Source organism: Phyllobates terribilis, unplaced genomic scaffold (genome assembly GCF_046119375.1).
Source record: "Phyllobates terribilis strain yellow unplaced genomic scaffold, ASM4611937v1 Scaffold_9__5_contigs__length_417890890, whole genome shotgun sequence".
Classification (NCBI taxonomy): domain Eukaryota; kingdom Metazoa; phylum Chordata; class Amphibia; order Anura; family Dendrobatidae; genus Phyllobates; species Phyllobates terribilis.
The window spans coordinates 32626138-32650495 of record NW_027362769.1 but is presented as its reverse complement, the minus strand read 5'-3'; the positions used below and the strand labels follow the sequence as shown (position 1 = coordinate 32650495).

The window sequence follows — 24358 nt, the reverse complement described above, 5'->3', positions numbered from 1 at the left end:
GTAAGATAAACCTGAATCCCTGGAGAACTACAGGTCCCAGGATCGCTAAAGTGCGGATACCTACCAGAGCCAGGAGACACATAAGCCTCGTAGGTCGGGAGCGTGCACTCCAAGAGAAGGCCCTACCACAAGGTCAGCCAGCGCAGGACAGAGACAAAGTTAGGCCTAGCTCCAGGCAGGTCAGAAACTTATTACGCAGCAGCAAGAACCAGGAGGCCCAAAACCTGCTCATTGGGGAGGATCCGGACATACACCCTTCACCCTACAGTGCTCCGGGGAGTGCCTGAATTTCCATCAGTAAAAGGTACTGAAGTGACTTTTGTGTCCGTCCCTGATCTTGCTCCCACTCGGCTGAGTCTTCTTGTCCTGCATCCCCGTTCTTATACTGCCCTGAGGCCCAGCTCCACCTGTGGGGAGCTATACCATCAAGCTGCCTTATCATCAGCCTCAGTGGACTGCGCAGCGCTGGTGATCCTCACCAGAAGCCACAGGTGGCGTTACAAACTCTTTTATAAACTCAACCAAAAACACCAACCCTTTTACAGGAGAGGGCCAGGGTACGGGCCCGGGAGCCGACCACCGCGACATCCCTAAAGGCCAGGCTAAAGGCCCGGGTACCGAGTTATCCCCATTCCTCTGGGCTAGTCACACACACTGCTGCAGGACCAGGGGACAAAGATTTAGGCGCTGGACACTCCAAGGCCAGGGGACGAGGGTTAAGGCACTGGCTGCTCCTGTACCAGGGGACTTCGGACACAGTACTGACCACTCCAGGACCAGGTATTCGGGTACAGGACTCTGGCCACACCGGGACCAGGGGACTACAGACTCAGGACTGGCCACCCTGGGACCAGGGGACTAGGGATTCAGGATTCTAGCCACACTGGGACCAGGAGACTATGGATCCAGGACTCTGGCCACTGCAGGACCAGGGGACCTCACAACTCACTAGCAGTACACCTTACTAACTAATGATTTAACTCATTTCTTGGCGACTCCCCAGGGGAGAGGGAGTCTTTTATACAAGATGCCTCTCAGCACTTGGCTGGGAGCCATCTTTCAGGTGTACTACTTATGCTAAATGCCTGTCAGCAACCAGCTGAGGGCATTTAGCTTAATGTGTGTGCTGCCCCTTTATGAATGGGGAAGCTCTAGCACATGCGTACTAGGCACGCCGCCGGGACTGCGGCGCGCACACAGGAACAAGTAAGCAGGAACAGGGTCATGCGAGGGACAGAACCGAGGGCCGTGAAGGTGAGTTATCCAGCGTCACTGCATGGGGAGAAGGGGGCACTTAAGCAGGGACGCCATCAGCATTTTTTTCCCCACTAAAATAATAAAAAAAAGCTGGACTAGTTTAGTATCATCGTAATTGTACTAATGAAGAGAATCATATTGCTAAGTCATTTTTACTGCACAAAAACTGCCCACTTTTAACCTGGTGACCTTTAAATGCAAGTTCAAGTAATCACATTTTACAATTACATTTTTCATCCTAACACCTGACATTATGACATTTAGGAGGATAAACAGATCATAAGTAACAGAAGCGAGATACAGTTGTGTTAGTACTGACAGACTCTTACCTTCTGCTGCTAAAATCAAATAAACAGCAAACCATTACTGACTGCTCCTGTTGTAATAAATTCTAATACTGAAATCATTCACATCTGAGCGGATTACTGTATTACTCTAGATCATACTTGATGATCCCATGTCATTCTGCTACTCACCCCTATTTATCTCTATACCGCTCTTGATATCATCTTGTCCTTCATTTGACTTCCTTTCATAGCAAATAATGTACAAAGTTATCTTTCTCACAAATTGTACATTCTGCAGGTACACTTTTCTTGTAACTTGTAAAAAAAAATTAATCCCTTTAAAAACGAAACATCGTTCACGGAACCCGGTGGCACTCCCCATCCATGAGTTATTAGAGCGGTAGTGCCCACGTGTGACCACCAATCCTATAAACAGTGAATAGAGCTGCTGTCACGCATGCATACTAATTCTCCAGGGTACAAGGGATTTGTATTATTTGGCTAGATGATAAATGTTTATCAATGGATAACCCCATTAAGATATCATATAAAATAAGATATATTGGAGGAAACAAACCTTTTACTTTTGAGGCTGCAAATGTTAAAGAATAGGTAGAGGCATGTGTGGGTTTTAGCGTGTAGTATACCTCCATGATTGATTAATAAAAAAAGCCTCACCAGTCACTTAGGCTGGATTCTGATGTTAGCTCATAAAACTTAATTAAAAAAACATTCCCATCTATATTTTTTTTAATTACATGTCTGAGAGTGTATTAATATACTAACCTACTGCTGCCTTCTCCGGGATCCAGCACCGCTCTGCTCCTCTTCTCAGTGACTTCACCGCTCTGCAGACTGGCTGAGTCAGGCTGCGCTCTGCATGACCCAGAAGTGGCTTCTACAATGTAAGTCTATGGAGAGTCAGAATGAGTCACCATAGACTTTCATTGTTAGGCCACGGCCCCACTATCAGTATTTGGTCAGTATTTTTTCTCAGGAGTGGGAGCCAAAACCAGGAGTGGGTGATAAATGCAGAATTGGTGCACTTGTTTCTATTATACCTTTTCTCTGATTGTTCCTCACCTGGTTTTGGCTCCCAATCCTGAGAAAAAATACTGACCGAATACTGACCAAATACTGATAGTGGGGCCATGGCCTGAAAGAGACTTCCGACTCATGCATAGAGCATAGAGTGATCCAGAGAGTCTGAAGAGGGATGACATTACCTAGAAGAGGAGCAGAGCAGCGTTGGACATCAGAGAGATCAGCAGAAGGTGACTATGTTAAAACTCTCACACTACATTACATGCACATACACACCCATTTAATAAAAAAATATAGATGGGAGTGCTTCTTTAAAAACTGCACCTACAAGTGTCTCTGTGCAACTTACCTTAGTGATCATTGATCAATTGCAGTCTACTAATACACAACATAACAAGTAATATGATCCCTATCCAATCATTCATCCATAAACCTTGAACTGAGCAAGTAGCTAAAGTATACCATGGCGGTACTGACACATTATTTATAATCCATAGTACTATAGTGAGAATGAAAAATTGTATCATTAAGCCAAAAATTTTATATACAGTCATGGCCGAAAGTGTTGGCACCCTTGAAAATTATTGCAATTACATGTTTTGTTATAAACAAGTTTATTTTCTTTATGTGCATTGGAACAACACAAAAAAACAGAGAAAAAAGGGCAAATTGGACATAATTTCACACAAAACTCCCAAAATGGGCTGGACATAATTGCTGGCACCTCTCCAAAATTGTGTGTAAACAACTTTGTTTCAAGCATGTGATGCTCGTCAAAATCAACTATGGCAAGTAACAAGTGTGGGCAATATGAAAATCAAAGCTGAAGCCAGATAAAAAGGGGAGAAGTTGACTCAATCTTTGCATTGTGTGTTTGTGTCTGCAACACTAAACATGGAGAACAGAAAGAGGAGAAGTGAACTGTCTGAGAACCAAAATTGTTGAAAGGTTACAAGTCCATCTCCAGAGACCTAGATGTTCCTTTGTCCATGGTGCGCAACATAATCAAGAAGTTTACAACCCATGGTACTATAGCTAATCTCCCTGGATGTGGATGGCAAAGAAAAATTGATGAGAGGTTGCAACGCTGGATAGTCTGGATGGTGGATAAACAGCCCCAATCAAGTTCCAAAGCATCAGTGTTAATGCAAATATCCATTGACATTTGAATGAAATGAAACGCTATAGCAGGAGACCCAGGAGGACCCCACTGCTGACACAAAGATATAAAAAAGCTAGACTGCAGTTTGACAAAATGTCAATAAGTAAGCCAAAATCCTTCTGGGAAAGCGTCTTGTGAACAGATGAGGCCAAGATAGAGCATTTTGGTAAAGCTCATCATTCTACTGTTTTCTGAAAACGGAATGAGGCCTACAAAAATAGAACAGTACCTACAGTCAAATATGATGGAGGTTTAAAGAGGTTATTGGGTTGTTTTGCTGCCTCTGGCAGAGGGTGCCTTGACTTCTTGCAAGGCATCATGAAATCTGAAGATTACCAAAGGATTTGGGGTTGTAATGTAGTGCCCAGTGTCAGAAAGCTGGGTTTTTGTCCTAGGTCATGGGTCTTCCAGCAGGACAATGACTCCAAACATGCTTCAAGAAGCACCCAAACATGGATGAAAAACAAAGCGTTGAAGAGTTCTACAGTTGCCAGCAAAGAGTCCAGATCTAAATTCCATTGAACGCCTGTGGAGAGATTGCTGTTGGGAGAAGGCATCCTCCAAATCTGAGAGATCTAGAGCAGTTTGCAAAAGAAGAGTGGTGCAAAATTCCAGTTAAGAGGTGTAAGAAGCTTGTTGATGATTATAGGAAGCGATAGATTGCAGTTATTTATTCCAAAGGGTGTGCAACCAAATATTAAGTTGAGGGTGCCAACAATTTTGCCTGACCCATTGTTGGGGTTTTGTGTGAAATGATGTCCAATTTGCTTTCTTTCGCTGTTTTTCTGTTTTGTTCCAATACACACAAAGGGAATAAACATGTGTAGAACGAGCAAGAAAGCTTGTAAAAGAACTACAACATGACGTTTCAAGGATGGAGCCAGACTGCCATCTACTGGCCAGAGACAGTCAAGCGGAACCAAAATATACAAGGGAAGTTGCAGAGAGGGCAGATTCAGATACTGGACCCGATCAGGTGACTTCCAGGAAGGAGTTCAGAGAGATAAGAGGCCAGCGCGCCAAACCTGAGGGGTCTTTGGTGCCAAGCAGCAGAGAGGAGCAGACGTGCTCCCTGCGTCCTGAGAAACCCCGCGTGACAGGCCAAATCCAGAGGCCTGAGAGGTGCTCCAGCCGGGCACCGGTAAAAGAGCTCCGGATCCCTCACAGTTGTGACCCGAGTGCTGTGCCTGCTGAGGATACTAGGAACCTTGATCGCGGTGCTGATTGAGTTTGCGGAACCCGACGTCGGCCGCCGACAGACGAGGCCTGGACCCCCCTATCCAAGGCTCGAGAGACTGCCTCCAACGGCCAAGCAGAGAGGAGCTGCATACGTGAGCAGGGCCGTCACTTTCACTGCTCACCCACGGTACCGGGGACAATTGGGTTTAAGTACTCAGGTTGGGAGGGGAACAGTTGGGGCTAAAGTAGCACAACGTGATTTAATTGAATTTATCCGGAAAGAGACTCACGGCCTAGCGGGAATAACCGGTGACCCCCGCTAGGGCCAAATTCACGGTTAAAGAACTTGTGTGGTGTCTCTCATGCTTGAGGGCATCACCTTACTTTAAGAGACTGTGCCTTATTTTAAGAGACTGCGCCTTACTTTGAGAAAATTTGTATTTTTCTGATATTTCAAACCACTGTTCATTACCCTTGTTGCTAATCCCTTGTTTCAGCATACCTGTTGTATAAAACTGTTTACAAACATCTCTGATTGTTCTCGCCTTGTGTCTCTGTGCGTTGCATTCTGGCACCTGCATTACATTTGGCGTAGTCGGCAGGATGCAACATTCAGACGCAGAGATGGCGGATCAGTCTGTGGCTGGGTCCGGCCGGAGCCATATAACCCTGGGGGCTATGCTCAGCCATCTTCCCAAGTTTACAGGGGATGGCATGTCACTTTGGGACTGGGCAGAAAGACTGAGAAGTATGCTACGAATGTATCCCCTTGACCCTCTAGCCCAGGCGGAGCTGGCCCTCCTAACCCTTGATGGAGAGGCCCGACAAACTGTGATGTACCGCCCACCTGGGGACCGTGACACCGTGGATAAAGTGATAAAAATTCTAGAGGACATGCACGGTGACACTACAGATTTGGGACACTTGCGCTTACGGTAGTTTCAGCGGGTCCAAGGGGAAAATGAGACAGTAAATCAGTATGTTAATGCATTACAGGAAGTGACGGCCCATATCACTAAGAAAACTCGAGATGGGAACCGAGGACTGGGACCATTGGATGAGGTGTTGCATGACCAACTGATTGCTGGCTTGAAAGACCCTTTCCTGAGGCAGATCCTGAAGGAGCGGCTGCGATTGAGCCCTGATATGGGCTTCCTGGAGGTAGGGGCTGAAGCTAGAGTCCTGGAGAGAGAAGTTCCTGTTCTCAAAGCCACAGTTAGAAGTCATGAGGCAATTGCTCCTGGATTCACCAACCAAGAGCCTGATTGGGTACGGGAAATACGTCAGGAAATTCGAGACATTCGGGGTGAGCTGAATTCTATTAGGAAGACTCCTACTGCCCCCTTGCTGACTGACCGTACTGCTCAACGCGGACGGAGACCGGAATGAGAAAGATGTTCCTATCCGGCCCCAGCACGACATGTACCCGACCTATCGGCAGAACGAGGACCGGAGTGCTGGACCTGCGGAGGTAGGGGGCATATCTCCAAAGACTGTCCCAACCGAGAAAGGAGGAGGAGGGGACAGCCGTTAAGCTAAAATGCCCCACGGTTGTGGAGCATACCGTGGGGTCTCGAGCTTCAGAGAGTAGAAGAGGGAGCTCTGAAGACATTGTCTCCGAGAGGCCCATTATCTGGGCTGAATTCAATGGGCAGCGGATCCGCTGTTTGATGGACACCGGGTCTCAAGTGACCACTATGCCTGAGACGTACTTCCAAAGTCACTTTCCTGAAGTCGCTCGTTCCTGCCGGGAACCCACTGTCAAACTGGTGGCGGCTAATCAACTACCTATCCCAGTAGCGGGAGTAGTATGGATGTCCATGCGGGCATGTGGAAAGGACCTTGGTCGAAAAGGGATCGTACTGACCACCGGGCCCGGAGGCGATGGGCCCATTGTAACCCTGGGCATGAATGTGCTGAAAGAAGTCGGACAGTTCCTGGCTGAGGGCTGTAGCAAAAACAACTGGACCCGCACCACTCGAGACCCAGCTAACAAGAGAGTGTTCCAGCACCTCGTGCGGGTCAGTCAGATTCAAAAGTTGCCCACTACCTCCCAGTACCTTGGTAAGGTATCGATACCGCCCGAAGCCACAATGACACTGCCGGTGGGACATACTGAACTCACTTTGCTGGTGCTGGCACATGTGTCCTTAGACGGCGTGGACATTCAAGTTGAACCAGTGGAGGGAGAAGAAGCATCCTCTGGACTCCTGATTGCTTGAACTCTGGCCACCGTGCGGCACAGTCGAGTACCCGTGCGCTGCATCAATTTAAGTGGCACCAGTTTACAGTTGTTGCCCCGACAAGAGGTGGCGCGAGTGTGTGTAATGCCGGAGGCCCTTACTAGAGCTGACGCTATAGGGCTGGCACCTGTGGAAGGAAAACCAAGGACCCTAGAGGTGTCCCTCAATAGCCAGGAACATGGAAGAGAACCGTTGGCTGGACGCCACCTCCTGGAAGAAATAGAAGCTAACCTGACTGCGTTTTCTGCTGGACAAGTAAGGCAGATCGAACAACTTCTACAGCGATATCAGGGAGTGTTTGCACAGCATGAAGATGATTTCGGGTGCACTCGGGACATTCAGCACGAAATACCCACCGGAAATACTGCTCCCATCCGAGAGAGATATCGGCAGATCCCGCCTCAAATGTACCAGGAGGTGAAAGAGCTGTTGGCCCACATGTTGCAGAATGGTGTGATCCGTGAAAGCCAGAGCCCCTGGGCGGCTCCGATCGTGCTGGTCCGAAAGAAGGACGGTACCCTGAGATTCTGCGTATACTATCGAAAGCTGAATGCCTGTACAGTACGGGGCTCCTATCCACTCCCCCGAATCGAAGAGTCTCTATCTGCACTAGGAAGCGCCAAATTCTTCTCCTCCCTCGACCTGGCCAGTGGCTATTGGCAGGTCCCAGTAGCTGAGAAGGATTGTCCGAAGACAGCTTTTGTTCTCCCTATGGGCCTGTTTGAGTTCAATCGAATGCCGTTCGGACTAACAAACACGCCAGGAACCTTCCAACGGCTGATGGAGAGATGCTTGGGGGACCTCAACTTTGAAGCCACTTTAATATATCTGGACAATATAATTATCTATTCCGCAACATTTGAGGATCATCTCCGCCGATTGGAACAAGTGTTAGAATGGCTACAAAGGCATGGCCTGAAAATTAAGCCTCGTAAGTGTCGTCTCTTCAAACGAGAAATTGAATATCTGGGGCACACTGTGTCCAGTGCAGGGGTGCACCCCACTGCGGAGAAAGTAGCTGCTGTGCAGAAGTGGCCCACGCCCGCCAATCTAAGGGAACTAAGGGCATTCCTGGGGCTTGCTGGATACTACCGCAGATTCATTAAAGACTTCGCTAAGATTGCGATCCCGCTCAATGAATTGCTGAGAGGAACAGCCGGGGGAACCAAGCGGCAGCCCATTCAGTGGGGCCCACGACAAGAAGAGGCATTCCAAGCATTGAAAATGGCGCTAACAGATGCCCCGATTCTGGCCTACGCTGACTTTTCGCAGCCTTTCATGTTGTACACTGATGGAAGCTTGCATGGGCTGGGAGCAGTGCTGGCTCAAGTACAAGGAGGGAAAGAGCGAGTGATCGCGTATGCCAGCAGGTCACTCCAAGATACGAAGAAGAATCCGGACAACTACAGTTTGTTTAAGCTGGAGCTACTGGCACTGGTGTGGGCCATGACCGAGAAATTTGCTGAGTACCTGTCAGGGTCAGAAGTGCAAGTGCGGACAGATAACAACCCTTTGGCCCACTTGGAGAACGCCAAACTGGGCGCGTTAGAACAGCGGTGGGTCGCAAGGATGTCCAAATTCCAGTATAAAATCGCCTATCGGTCCAAGGCCCTGAACACACATGCAGATGCCCTGTCCCGGGTCACTCAGGCGGGGCCGAAGAAGGAGAGAGATGAGGAGCTCAAAGGCGACGAGATCCCGGATTTCAGCCAGTTCGCTGCTGCTGTGGTCGACGCCCAAGAGACCAGAGAGGAGCCGAGGCCCACTCAGATTCTGGGCCGTTCAAGAGACGAATGGATACATCTGCAGCAATCCGACCTGGAGCTAGCAAAGTTGAGAGAATGGGTCGCCCTTAATCAGAGACCCGACCAGGAAACCAGAGCCGCTTCACTTCCAACTACCCTACAAATCCTAGGCCAGTGGGAGAGGCTCCTCCTGAAGGACGGCTTGCTATGCCGAAGAATCCAGCTGCCTCGAGAGTTTGATGTTACCTGGCAAGTGGTAGTTCCAGGAGCGCTAGTAACACAGCTAGCCCAAGAAGCTCATAGAAGAGGTGCTCACTTCGGAGTAGAAAAGACCTTCCGGTGGTTGCAACGGCTGGTGTATTGGCCTCAACTGCGACAAGAAGTTGAGGGGGTCTGCCGAACATGTCGCCAGTGTGAGTTGAACAAGCCCCCGGAGCAAAGAGCTCCCATTCAGACCATCCGAACTTCTGCCCCCTTGGAAGTCTTGATGATTGACTACTTGATGGTAGGAACTTCATACAACGGTTATGGACACTGTTTAGTCATGACTGATCACTTCACCAAGTTTGCAGTAGTGACGCCCACTAAAGATCAGATGGCAGAAGCCGCAGCCAAGGCCATCTGTCAAGATTTCATCCGGATTTATGGGTGCCCGAAGCGAATACATTCTGACCAGGGGGCCTGCTTCCAAGGACGAGTGATGGATGAGCTATACCGCATCTATGGGATCGACCGTTCCCGGACAACGCCCTACCACCCGCAAGGGAACGGTGCATGCGAGCGCTTTAACCGAACCCTGTTGCAAATGTTGCGAACACTGGAAGCGGACAAAAAGATGAAGTGGCCCGAATTCGTGTCCGAGCTGGTGTGGGTGTATAATAATCGAGTTCATGCAACCACCGGCTACACCCCCTACATGTTGCTGTTTGGAAGAAGTGGCCAGGAAATCACCGAGCTGGAGCTAGACTCAGAAGACCCCAGTCCGGGCAGTAGCCCAAGTACCTGGATTCGAGAACACCAGCGTCGACTCCATAGCGTGAGAAAACTGGTTTCTCAGAAGTTTCAGGAAGTAGAGCATGCAGTTCAGCCCCCGACCACAGGTGGATCGCTTCAGCCAGGAGATAGAGTACTGGTGAGGGCTAAACGATTTGGGAGTAAGCTGGACCATCGTTGGGAGGCAATACCATATCGGGTGGTGAAGAAGGTCCACCCAGACAACCCCGTCTACGAGGTTATGCCCGAAGGGGATGACGCCGCGACATCCAGGGTGTTGCACCGTAATATGTTGCGACCTTGCTCCTCTGAAGCAGAAGTCTGTAACGGGGCTGGGCCCTCAGACGTGTTGGCTGAAGTGCCACATACAGGAACCTTGGGGAATGAAGAAGGGTGGGCCACAATGCAGTTGGGCCCGTCAGAACCGTTGGTGCCACTCCCGAGTGGAAGTCAGAATGAGTCAGGAAATGATTTGCAATCCCCATTAGTTGATTCCTCGGATCTCCCGGAGTCTCCTCCGCAAGAAGAGCCCCGCAGAACTGAGCGGGCTAATGCCGGAATTCCTCCTAACCGGTATGCTCAGGAAGAGTTTATCTGGTCTCGAATCCAACAGAAAACGCAGGAGTGTGCCCAACTCCTGTCTGAGCTTGCACTGCCTGGAAGGAGACATCAATTCTGCGAGGAGTCCACTCGCCCGAGGACTGGCGAGCAAAAAGGAGGGAGGAATGTAGAACGAGCAAGAAAGCTTGTAAAAGAACTACAACATGACGTTTCAAGGATGGAGCGAGACTGCCATCTACTGGCCAGAGACAGTCAAGCGGAACCAAAATATACAAGGGAAGTTGCAGAGAGGGCAGATTCAGATGCTGGACCCGATCAGGTGACTTCCAGGAAGGAGTTCAGAGAGATAAGAGGCCAGCACGCCAAACCTGAGGGGTCGGTCTTTGGCGCCAAGCAGCAGAGAGGAGCAGACGTGCTCCCTGCGTCCTGAGAAACCCCGCGTGACAGGCCAAATCCAGAGGCCTGAGAGGTGCTCCAGCCGGGCACCGGTAAAAGAGCTCCAGATCCCTCACAGTTGTGACCCGAGTGCTGTGCCTGCTGAGGATACTAGGAACCTGATCGCGGTGCTGAGTGAGTTCGCGGAACCCGACGTCGGCCGCCGACAGACGTGGCCTGGACCCCCCTATCCAAGGCTCGAGAGACTGCCTCCAACGGCCAAGCAGAGAGGAGCTGCATACGTGAGCAGGGCCGTCACTTCCACTGCTCACCCACGGTACCGGGGACAATTGGGTTTAAGTACTCAGGTTGGGAGGGGAACAGTTGGGGCTAAAGTAGCACAACGTGATTTAATTGAATTTATCCGGAAAGAGACTCACGGCCTTGCGGGAATAACCGGTGACCCCCGCTAGGGCCAAATTCACGGTTAAAGAACTTGTGTGGTGTCTCTCATGCTTGAGGGCATCACCTTACTTTAGGAGACTGCGCCTTATTTTAAGAAACTGCGCCTTACTTTGAGAATTTTTGTATTTTTCTGATATTTCAAACCACTGTTCATTACTCTTGTTGCTAATCCCTTGTTTCAGAATACCTGTTGTATAAAACTGTTTACAAACATCTCTGACTGTTCTCGCCTTGTGTCTCTGTGCGTTGCATTCCGGCACCTGCATTACACATGTGTATAACAAAACATGTTTAATTGCAATTATTTTCTGGAAGAAATACTTCATTTTCTGTAACAATTTAAAGGGTGGCAACACTTTTGGCCATGACTGTAATACCAATTCTGACCCCCATAAAGCTTCTATGTGAGCTCTTGACTACAAAAGCTCTCGGTCTCGTTCAAGGAGACAGATATGAATTTTGCTGTCTTTACTGCACTTTTGCCTATGTAGTACAACAATGTAAGTATGTGATGGTACATACGTATCTACATTATTATTTACATTATCAGTTATTGAAGTGGAAATAACAAACTTAATCCAAGAGTCCTACCCATTGTTAATTCTAAATGTGTAACGCTGATGCTAAGGACGACAATACATGACCCCCGGAGAGCCATCTGCTAAATAAACCTCAAAGGGAAATGTCTACATATACAGTACTAAGCTGAACACAAGAATGTGTAAGTCCATACATATAAGGAAACGTACATAGTCACTACACTAAGGTTCATTTTGAGGAGAAATATGTTTTTTTATAGACACTTAAAATATTCAAACTTTATAGATCTTTCTACTTGTACACTGTTTTCAGACTTGACCAAATGCAGAAGTCACAGCAATAATGATTGAAATGCACTCGCGTGGTTTGTCTGCCAGAAGAACAGACTGCCAAGGACACACATGCACTTACAATATGGTGACAGATATATGGAGTAGATTTATGGTGGCATTGAAACAGACAATGCATGCAGGCACTTTACTGATTTTGGACATTTTTATCCAGACATGAAATTAAACTAAAAGAATACAAGTTAGAATGACTGTAGGAAGAAACTGGCATAAGAAGTCTTGAATGCCTACTGCACACAAGCACCACTACTAATGCAGATCTGCCATGTGTAATGCAAAGCAGCCAAGAATTTATCAGAAGAAAAGGGAAATTCTTACCCATCATAGTTCATCTTCATGGCCAACACCTGCGGGATCAAAATTCCCAGTACACCAGCATTCCACAGGACAAGATACATCTTCTTGAAGCTGCATAAAGACAAGTCAGTTAACAGACTGTAAACTGCTGGCTGCTGACTGGACTTTGGAAGAGTGATCACTTGCTCTACACACTTACATCAGTTATTAACCCACTCCTATCTGAGACCGAGAAACAGTTTGGGATTCTTCCCAAACCCTCCCTGAAGGCTAAATCAGTTTAATCCTCGTTCTGCTGTGGCATCAGACATGCTGGCATTCTGGCTGAGATATGTCATTGTCCTTGTTTAATTTAACTAGCATTGTCTAGATCCTTAATAGGAGCGATCATTTGATGCGAGGAGAGAGGAGCCTCTGCTCTTCCACAATAGAAATCATTGTTTTACAATGGATTCAAAGATGCAAGAATAAATAGCTAAGGGAAATAATACTGGATACGTAAAGCGTAATCTCAGTAATGGGAAAGTCTGTCTTCACCGAATACAGATTTTACCTCAGAATTGAGAATTTTGATCATGACTGATCAATTCTGTCAGAGAAAGAAGCAGATTTATCTGATAAGATATATTACAGAGTTTCTTATTTTCATGTGTACTATTCATTTATAACATAAAAATTAAAATGACGGCGGTCACTCTTTAAATTATGTTGACAAATGCAAACAAACCATAATCCACAGCTAAGACACTCAAAGGATACATATAAGATATACAAATAGTATCATTCAACATGATACGGAACAATAAACATGCATTATACTGTACTCAGCCTCCGTGATTTCATCATCTAGGGGAACTCCTGTTGAATTAAGAGGCATGACAGTTGTAAGGTAGGACTGTATGTATGACAATGAGTATTCATACTCCGAGTTGCTAAGCAGTTACACAGAAACATAGGTGAAGAGTATAAAAGTGTGTGTTATGGCTCCCATACATATTAGCTAAAAGTTGGCTGAACTCCACAATTTCAGTGGGATCAGCTAACTAATGTGTAAGGGGGCCTTCCGACTCTTCCCCAAATGGCAGATAAGGATTGGGCAGTTTGAATTTTAGCACCCAACAGTTGTTTTCTTAGGGAGAATGGCCACCACCAGAGCTGTATGGCCATGGCGTCTCTCCATTGAAAACACATTAATGCTTGGCCGGGCCAAATGTTCATGTGCATTAAGAGATAGTTAGAAGCTATCACATATGTATTGTCAGCCTGAGTGTTATGCTAGTGTAGCAACTGACTCAGGAAAATGGGTAACACTAAAAACTGCAACTGACCCTGCTGGTTCCTGTACCGACTAGAGATCCTGACCCTGCAGTCCCTAGTGGTTCCTGCATGAGCTGAGATAGCCCTAACCACAGAATAGACAATTGCAACTCGGACCTATGCTGCCTGAAAGGTCGTTGAGCACTTCACGTTCCTCCTAAGGCAGAGCAGAGTACAAATTACTTACAGAAGGAAAAGTGTGCTGTAATAAAAAAGAGATCCCAGAGTGAGTAAAAAAGACAACGAAATACAAAATGAAGAATTACATACGTACTATTATAGAATATGCCACCTAATTCCTAAAAAGTAACAGAAGATAGGTGCAGGGTAAAGAACATAAACAGCAGGGAGATAAACCCTATCTGGTCTTTCACTGCCTGGCTTAAACTACCGCAGTATGGCTGGACATCCAAATGAGGCTATCACCAGCAGGAAATAACAGCAGAAGTAAAGTACCGTATTGCCTAGACTATAAGACGCTCTTTTCCCAAAAAAATTTGGGAGGAAAATGGGGGTGCATCTTATAGTCCAAAGGTAGCTTACCGGGGGGGGGGGGGATCAGTGGAGCGGAATCACAGGAGCCAGGGTCCCTGCTGCAGGAAACTGGCAGCGGCGGCAGGAGTAGGGCGATGCCGCCAGCCCTGGGCTGGAAGGAGAGGGTGTCCCGGTGGTGCGAGGCTGCAGGCCCTGGGCTTCAAGAGAATGTTGACGGTGAGGCAGGAGCGGAGTCCCCGCTCTGTGAATTGATTCCCTGCCAGAGGTTGGGCATAAGGAAAATGGCCGCCGAAGGTGGCACATGATCAGATTTAGATCTCGGCTCATTATTTAGCCGAGATCTAAATCTGACAATGCGCCGCCTCCAGCAGCCATTTTCCTGAAGCCCACCGCCGGACTATAAGACGAACCCACATTTTAATATTAACATTTTTTTCCTATTTTTCTGCTCAAACTTTGGGGTGCATCTTATAGTCCAAAAAATACGGTATATAAAGCCAAAAGGTGATGAGGTGGGCAAATTAGTAAATGAAAACATCTGTTACCCTGAAAAGACTGAAGCAAGGATAGCAGAAACTAAACACGCAGGAAAAAGATGTATCTGCTGTGGCTCGGCGAACAGAGAAGCCGACCACAAAGCACAGAGTCAAGGGTTTGAACCCAGATGTATGACATCACCCTGAGTCTCAGAACCATAGCTTGATGGTTTGGGTGGATTCTGATGGTGATAACGTTGTTTTTATGGAATTGTTGCTAGCAGAGAATAAAAGCAAGGGAAAATTAAGATAATTCTGTATATAATGATCATTTATAGTCTAAAGGTTAATGTGTCGGGCTTGGAATTATGTCAATGGTTTAAGTATGTACATCTAAATGTGGGGAACAGAGCGCACAAGAGGGTGATACCCTATGGAGGGAGATAGAGAGTGCTGGTTACACTCACCTGATGGAGTTGTGACATGCACAACTCCATCAGGTTTTTTACTTGAAAAAGACGCCAGTACAGCGTGGAAACGCGTTGTTAATAAAAAGCCTTTTCATCATCATTATCTCTGAAGAATTGATTTACTTCAGCAGCGCAGCCCACCTACGTGTTTATCCAACTGGATCCAATGGTTTAAGTATGTGACTAGCAGGGCAACTATATTAGGTGCAGAGGTTGCAATTGCACCTGGGCACTGAAGACTAGGGGAGGCTCAAAAGGTCCCTTTACCCTATATGAAAAGACTTACTATTAAAGACCTGTGTTAGCTGAGGGCCCTGTTGGAGATTTTGTATTGGGGCCCACAAGATTCAAGTTACGCCACTGGTGACAAGGCTAATAGAAAAGAGTGTGTTCCTTTAGAATGTGGTGATGCTCCTGATATACTGATGAAATAAAAAATCCCAATAATGTTATTTGACATATTTTGTCTGCAGTTAACAAAATATGAGATCTCCAAGGCATGTATGGCATATACAGTACACAGACGTTTGCTTGTGAGTGTTATTGAGGAAAAAGAACGGCAATGCTTGTCTGGGTGAGCATGCAGATGAAGCTTCATGAAGTGTGTAAATGGAATAAGTCCTCTTCTATTGTTTATGAAATATGTGTGTTGTAAAGAATATCTTGAAAAATTAGGTTAAACTAAAAACTAAGTTGTGTATACATTACAATTATTTTATTTGGAGCTCCAGTGCATATTTTTAATTATTAATAGAAAGAAAACTGTGTTTCCTAAAAGTGTGTAATCAGTCATTGTATGACCATATTGGTTTGTATCTCTTGTCTGTGTTATATTTTTCTGCCATGATTAAGAAAATAATTTTGAAATGCATTGCATAGATGAATTTGATGTAACCATAGAGCTGAAAAGCATTTTACAGAAGCAATGGAGTGCTGAATTTTTTCATTATCTACACCAATAGACAATAAACATCCAGGTGGTCTGTGTTTTACTCTTCAGTGATGTTCTAAAATATAGCCAGGCTCCCCATAGAGAAGGCAGAAATGGTTTATTACTGTCTCTGCCTTCCCAATCTCTGTATGCACAGTGCTAAACAAGCGTGGTATAAGCAGCATATAGGAAGAGCTAATAGTGCTTCCTCTTCTAGACCCATGATCGCTGGGTGTAGAGATAGAGCAGGAACGACTAGGTACTACAAGGCCCAGTCAGCTCTGCTATACAGCCAGGAGGTAGAATTTCCGCTGTAACTGGGGCTAACATGCCAGCTCCAGTTACCGGGGAAATCAGGTAAAAACAAAAAAGTATTTATCATTTATTTATATAGCACCATTGATTCCATGGTGCTGTCCATGAGAAGGGGTTACATACAAAATACAGATATCACTTACAGTAAACAAACTAACAATGATAGACTAGTACAGTGGGAAGAGGACCCTGCACTTGCAGGCTTACATTCCACAGGATGATGTGGCAGGAGACAGTAGGTATGGGGATGCAGCAGCTCTGGTGTTGGTGAGGTGACAGCTCCGGTGGTGGTGAGGAGGCAGCTGGGTCATTGCAGGCTGTAAGCTTTGTGGAAGAGATAGGTTTTCAAGTTCCATTTGAAGGATCCGAATGTGGTGGCTAATCGGACGTGTTGGAGCACAGAATTCCAGAGGACGGAGGAAATTCAGGAGAAGTCTTGGAAGTGATTGTGTGAGGGACGAATAAGTGTGGGATGACCAGAGATTACGTGAGGGAATATATCAGGAGATTAGTTAGGAGACAGGTTATTGATGACTTTGAAGGTCAGTGTTAGTAATTTGAACTGGATATGCTGGGGAATTGGGAGCCAATGAAGGGATTTGCAAAGGGGAGAAGCGGAGGAGTAACAAGGAGAGAGATAAATTAGTCGGGCAGCAGAGTTAAGGACAGACTGGAAAGGTGCGAGAGTGTTAGCAGGAGAATGTTGCAGTATTCGAGGCAGGAGATGATAAGGGCATGCACAACCCATGGGACGTTATGAGTTGTCCCAGGCCAATGGTATATATGGAGAAGAGTAGGGGTCCTAGGACAAAGCATTGAGGGTCTTCAACAGAGAGAGGTTGGGATGAGGAGGTAGTGTGGGAGTGGGAGACGCTAAATGTGCGGTTGGAACATTATGAGGAGATCCAGGATAGGGCAAGGTCTTTGACGCCAAAGGAAGAGAGGATCTGTAGTAGGAGGCAGTGGTCAACTGTGTCAAAGTCAGAAGACAGGTCTAGAAGGAGGAGTATAGAGAATTGTCTGTTAGCTTTGGCTGTAAGTAAGTCATTAGTAATTTTGTTCAGGGCAGATTGTAGGTTGTCGAAGAGCAAGTTAGATGAGAGGTGGGAGGAAAGTTCAGCGTGGACATGCTGCTCCAGGAGTTTGGAAGCAAGTGGGAGCAGCGATATGGGGCGATAGCTTGACATAGTGATTAGGTCGAGGGATGGCTTTTTGAGGATAGGCGTGATTGTGGCATGTTTGAAAGCAGAAAGAAAGATACCGGAAGTTAGTGATAGGTGGAAGAGATGAGTTAGGAATGGGATAAGTGCGGTGGTAAGGTTGGGGAAGAGAATGGATGGGATGGGGTAAAGTGCACAAGTGGTGAAGTGTGATTTGAGAGGAGGTGAGTAAGCTCTCCTTCAGTGAGGTTGGAGAGGGGGGTTATGGGAGAAGGGCATTGGTCTGGTATACAAAGGGGTTGTGGTGGTCGAGCAATAAAGACTTGCCTTGTTTGGCTGATCTTATTTTTGAAGTGTGTGGCAAAGTCCTCAGCAGAGAAGAGAGAGGTCAGAGGGGGCAGTGGTGGGCGGAGGAGGAAGTTAAGTGTTGAATAACTGTTTGGGGTTGTAGGATAAGGAAGATATAAGGATTGTGAAGTAGGCCTGTTTAGCAAAGGTGCGGGCTGACTTGAATGCGAGTGTTGCTTGTTAGAATGCAGTGAAATCATCTTGCAAATGTGTTTTTCTTCCAACGCCGCTCTGCAATCCTGGATGCTTGCCAAAGCTTTTTAGTGAGGTTATTGTGCCAAGGTTGTCTATTGATTTGTCGCACTCTGCCATGCATGAGAGGAGCGACCGAGTCAATAGTTGATGCGAGAGTGGCACTGTAGAAGGCAGTGGCGCGGTCTGTGTCATGGAGTGAAGATATAGATGTCAGAGAGTATGTGTGTGTCTAGATGTCAGAGGTTTCTGCGGGGGTGTGCTAGTTGCTGGACATGGGTGACTAGTGAGGAGGACAGGGGTGAGAAAATGAGTAGATGATGGTCAGATAGGAGGAGAGGAGAGGTTGTGAAGTTAGATAGGGAGCAGAGACGGGTGAAGATAAGGTTCAATGTATGTCCGTCTGTGTGGGTGAGAACAAGTAATGATGGATTTTTAGGGTGGGGGAGTAAATGATGATGAATTGAGGGTGGGAGACAACAAATGATGATGAAATGGGCTTGGGGCAGCAAATAATGATAAATTGAGGGTTGGGGAGAGTAAATGATGTATTGAATGTGGGTTGAGCAGCTGATAATGAATAGAGAGTGGGGATGGGGGAGAGAGAAGACATGACATAATGAATTGAGGTGGAGGGGGCATGTAAATATAATGAATTGGGGGAGCAGGAGGCAGAGAGTGGGGGGCGTTGAGGATGCAGTGACTGGTATTGAATTGGGGGAAAGAGTACAGGTACTAACTAGTGATGAGCGAGTATGTTCTATTAACCCATTCGCCGAGTATGCTCGGGCCGAGCACCGAGTAGTTACAGCTGCTCGTTGTTATGTTTAAATCACTACCGTGTGCATGATTTGCAACTGTTTGTCAACTTTAATACATGTGAGGAATGTGTAAGAAATAGACATTCCTTACATGTACTAAAGCTGTCAAACAGTCGCAAATCATGCACACGGGAGTGATTCAAACATAACACCGAGCAGCTGTAACTACTCGGTGCTCGGCCCGAGCATACTCGCCGAAAGGGTTAACAGAACATACTCGCTCATCACTAGTGCTAACTAGTTTATATATTTATTAGGTGGGGAAAGTGACTATTTATAGTTAGTGGGGGTACAGTGGTGGATTGCAATTTATATTTGGAATGGTAGGTTGCATAATAACTAATAATTACAGTTGAATCCACAACTGTGCAATCAAGCACAGTGATACTGTTGTTTTTAAACCAGGTATTGGTACTTTTGGCAGTGTGGACAGGTGCCAAGTCCTGCTGGAGAATGAAATTTCCATCTCCCAAAATCTTGTTAGCACAGGGAAGCATGAAGTGTTCTAAAATTTCCTGTTAGACGGCTGCGCTGACTTTGGTCTTGATAAAACACAGTGCATCTACACCAGCAGACGACATGGCTCCCCAAACCATCACTGATTGTGGAAACTTCACACTAGACCTCAAGCAGCTTGGATTGTGTGCCTCTCCACTCTTCCTCCAGACTCTGGGACCTTGATTTCCAAATGAAAATTGGAACTCTGGGACCTTGTGGATTGTGTCAATGACTGCCTTCAATACATTTGTCAAGTCAGCAGTCTTCCCCATGATTGTGGCGCCTAATGAAACAGACTAAGGAACCTTTTTAAATGCTTAGGAAGCCTTTGCAGGTGTTTTTTGTTAGTTATTTTAATTTACTGAGATAATGAATTTTGTGTTTTCATTGGCTGTAAGCCATAATCATCAACATTAACAGAAATAAACACTTGAAATAGATCACTTTGTTTGTAATGACTCTATATAATATATGAGTTTCACTTTTTGTATTGAAGAACTGAAATAAATTAACTTTTTTATGTTATTCTAATTTAGTGAGATGCACCTGTATGTCTCCAAAAATGAAGGTCTTTGTTCCTGTGTGCATTTGCAAACATTAATCTGGCTTTTTTATGTTTCTTTTGGAGTAATGGCTTCTTCCTGGCAGAGTGGCTTTTCAGCCCATGTTGATACAGTACTCGTTTCACTGTGGTTATTGACACAATCTTACCAGCTTCTGCCATCATCTTTACAAGGTCTTTTGCTTTTGTCCTTGGGTTGATATGCACATGTTAGACCAAAGCACGTTCATCTCTGGGACACAGAACCCGTCTCCTTCCTGAGCGGTATGATGGCTGGACATTCCCATCTTGTTTGTACTTGCATATAATTATTTGTACAGATGAGCGAGGCACCTTCAGGTATCTTGAAATTGTACCCAAGGATGAGCCAGACTTGTGCAAGTCCACAATTCTCTTCCTCATATCTTGGCTGATTTCTTTATACTTTCCCATGATGCTACACAAAGAAGCAGTGTGTTTCAGGTGTGCATTAAAATACATCCACAGGTGTGTCTCTAATTAACTCAGATGTTGCCAAAAAAAGCTTCCAAACACGTGACATCATCATATGGGCAGTCCAAAATTGTTTAAAGGCACAGAAATCTTAGGGTATGTAATTTTTTGACTTTGCAGTAAGTAATAAAAATGCCTTAAAACATTCTCTCTCTCTCATTATTCTGGCATTTGGCAAATATTAAAAATAATGGTAATCCTAATTGACCTAAAACGGGAAAGGTTTACTCTGATTTCATGTAAGATATTGAGAAAAACATGCATATGTGTCTTTTTATATAGTGTATGTAAACTTCTGGTTTTAACTGTATATATTAATGTGGGTGCACGTCTGTATTCAGCTGTGTAGCGTAGAAGAAAGGGAAAAAGCGAGGATGCGCTCTGGAAGAGGTCCTCTAGATAACTGTGTGTTATTTTATGCAGAGACGAGTCCTGGCTGGAAGAAGTGATGGCGGTCTGCGTTGGATGATAAAGAAAAGCGAAGATGAAGGACTTCTGTGGCACCCCAGGGGTCTGGTTTCCACAGTAATAGCAATATTACGTCTGAGAGCAGGTGGGTGGTCTCCTGGTCAGGAATCCTATGCATGCCACACCTCCTGCCCAGTCCTGGGAGGGGAAGAACTTCCCCTATATAAAACTAGGGCTGAGGCAGGGTTAGGGAGAAGAAGAGGAGTCCCAGACAGAGACACAGTCTGGTCTGGAGTGTAGCAAAAGCAAGGAAAGAAAGATCAGGAGCTCAGTGGGAGCAGTGCTAAAAGGAGTCAGGGGCTGGAAGCTGTAGAGCTCGCCCTGATTGAAGAGTTCTCACCAGACCCGGAGTCCGAGGCTGTGGGGACTAATCCTTACCCAGCAGCAGAAACCGACCGGCAGGGGATTTCAGGTCCTCTGGCCCAGAAACCCGAAGGCACGGTCACACGCAAGGGAACAGCACCGCCGTCGTGGAGCGGAAGCTACCAGAAGGCCCCGAGTCACCGGCCATACGGGTGAGCACCACACGGTACACTCAGGGACGTGGGCTACTTTCACCCGCCTCTAGCAAGGTAGCCAGAAGAGTACAATTAGTTGGGGGAGGCCTACAACTCCGCCTGGCCAGGGGAGATCCCATCTGCTCACGGACTGACCAGGCCCCGATCGCTAGCCAGTACTCCGGGAGGGTCTACCTTGGTCATCAGTAAAGACCCTGAACTTCACCGCACCGTCTCTGAGTGGTTCCTGCTACCTGCATGCTATTCTGCTACCCCCTTCAAACACGTCGGTTGCCCTGAGGCCATACCCCTCCCGTTGGGGGTTATACCATCTACGCTGCACAATCGTACCACTGGCCTCAGCGGTCTGCCCTGCAACGGCGGCCTCATAGCCGCATTCAACGGGTGGCGTAGTCGAACACCGTACCATCTTCTGCTAAACTCTGCCACTCAGATTGACTCCCTGGGCACGGACCGGGTCACCGCCACGAGACTACTACCCCTATCAGATCCGGCTCCGGGTAGGCTCCCGCGTGCGCAACGCTGCGCGACTCAGGCCCAGGGGGCACGTCACTTCAACCAGAGACATCACTGTTGAGTTAGTGTGTTACCTGTACACTTACACTATACACTGTATACTATGTGCAATGCCCCCATGTATAATGTCACTGGTGATCCCTGTATCACCTTTACACTGACGCTATATACAGAGCTCCTTTGTATAATGTCATCGGTGATCACTGTATTACCTGTACACTGATACTATATGCAGAGCTGCAGTGTATAATGTCACTGGTGATCACTGTATTATCTGTACACTGACACTATATACAAAGCTCCTGTGTATATTGTTACTAGTGATCCCTGCATTATCTGTACACTTACACTATATACAGAGCTCCTGTACATAATGGCACTTAGTATTGTGTTTTTTTTTATTAATGATCAGTATTGTAGTGCTCGGTCACTATCTGGTGGTAATATGTGGTCTGGTCATGGTGTGGCAGTATTTCTCCCTTGTATGTGGTATTATTCAGTCGCTATGTGGTGGTAATATGTGATCTGGTCATGATGTGGCAGTATTTGTTCCTTGTATGGGGTATTATTCGGTCACTATGTGGTGGTAATATGTGATCTGGTCATGGTATGGTGGTATTTGTTCCTTGTATGTGGTATTATTCGGTCACTATGTGGTGGCAATATGTGGTCTGGCCATGGTGTGACGGTATTTGTCCCCTGTATGTGGTATTATTGGTTATTTTAAAAAAATGTATGTGTAACATTCCCTTAAAGAAAAATAAATAAAAATATACCTAAAAAGAGTATTGGATATTTTAAGAAATTTTAGATACGTTAGAGTAGAATAGGGCCCGGCCTAAAGAGTCTACCTTGTTGTGGTGGTGGCTTAAAAAATCTTTTGGCCAAAACAAAAGCTGATGGCTATGTATGTGATATGGTGTTTGATGGGAACTGTTAATGTGTGATTGGTGAGAACGTGGTGCAAAAGTAGAGTTTTTCCTAGAGTGAGCAGTAAAACTGTGGAAGGTTCGAGGGGTGGAGGCGGAGCTGGAGTGGAGCCTGTTCAGAGTCTCAAGGGTGCCCAAAAATGTTGCCAGTATGGGGCCCTAAAATTCCTGGTGTCAGCCCTGTCCTGGTATATTTCTGCAGCACACTTATAGAGCCATACTTAGATGCAGCCACGTGGACCTCGGTCAGGCAGATCTGCGTCTACACATTTATACATCTATGATTAGACCAGTTGTGAGCAGGAGGAAAGAGCCACAGGTCAGGGAGTCACAGCAGGAGGATTAAGACACAGGAGCTACTATGAACATATTGCTTGCTATACAGCAGGGAAACAAGATGGACAGATATACATAGGTGTGAATTAAGATCAAAGGATTATAGGAAAATACAACCAGAAAATATACTGGCGAAGACAGACCTTCCTAGAGCTGGATAACACATTTAAAAGCTTCCCTTGGCTGGTGTTCCCACTTTGGGACCGGAGCCTCAGTCTGCCCTTATACACACAGAGGTCAGCTTTGACACATGGTAAGGTTTTTAATATTAGACAGAGTAGGTTGTATCCTGAATGGGTTCACCTTGTCGCTGGTGGGGTAGCTATTATACTATTTTTGATCAAAAACAGTGTTACTAAGAACCCTATTTTATTTAAATGAACTTGCTTTTTATTTATTTACAGCAGGGTTTATGTTCATTTTGCTTCTTGTAGGTTTTTCAGATTCACAGGTGTGAATTTTGTTTACTGTGATTATGAAGGATATTACAGGAATTAACAGACAAGATTTAATAACACAAGTTTGCTGTTACACAGCAGGAGAGGGAAATTGTAGACATACTCAAAAACAGACAGACTGGTGTGAAATAGGGATCAGATGATATTGGAATTAGCAGACATACCCCTAAAAACAGACAGAATTAAAAGTTGATGACCTTATAGAGGGCACGCTATGTGAAATAAAAGGAAAATAAATAAAAAAAAGCAACTACCAATCCAAATTACTGTTACTCACCCCGCCCTTACAAAAAAAAACGTCCAATAATTAAAAGTTATTGCAATGGAAACTAAAGCAAAGTTTAAAATGTATTTCACTGGTACTTTGTGGTTATATAAAAATATGAAAAACAGCCGAATGTGTACTTTATTTTCCCATCAATATCGCCAAATATCAGAAAAAAAAGAATAGGGTATGAAAATCACATAAAAATTATGCCCCATGTCTCATAAAAAATTGGAAAAACTATTTGAATATCTGTATGAGAAAAACCTTTAAAGCTCTTTAAATCACATGTA

The 24358-nt window shown here is 45.8% G+C and overlaps 1 protein-coding gene across 4 annotated transcripts in view; it reads right to left on the bottom strand.

The window, feature by feature from the left end:
* Positions 1 to 24358, bottom strand: part of CPO (carboxypeptidase O) — a 507705-nt gene that overhangs the window by 138240 nt on the left and 345107 nt on the right. For 2 of the 4 annotated variants that reach the window (XM_073646349.1, XM_073646350.1), the window contains exon 3: positions 12520 to 12609. In XM_073646349.1, coding sequence (XP_073502450.1) covers positions 12520 to 12609 — 90 coding nt within the window. Of the gene's footprint in view, positions 1 to 12519; positions 12654 to 12697; positions 12808 to 24358 lie in introns of those variants that run through there. The other 2 variants (XM_073646351.1, XM_073646353.1) reach the window with 2 other exon arrangements.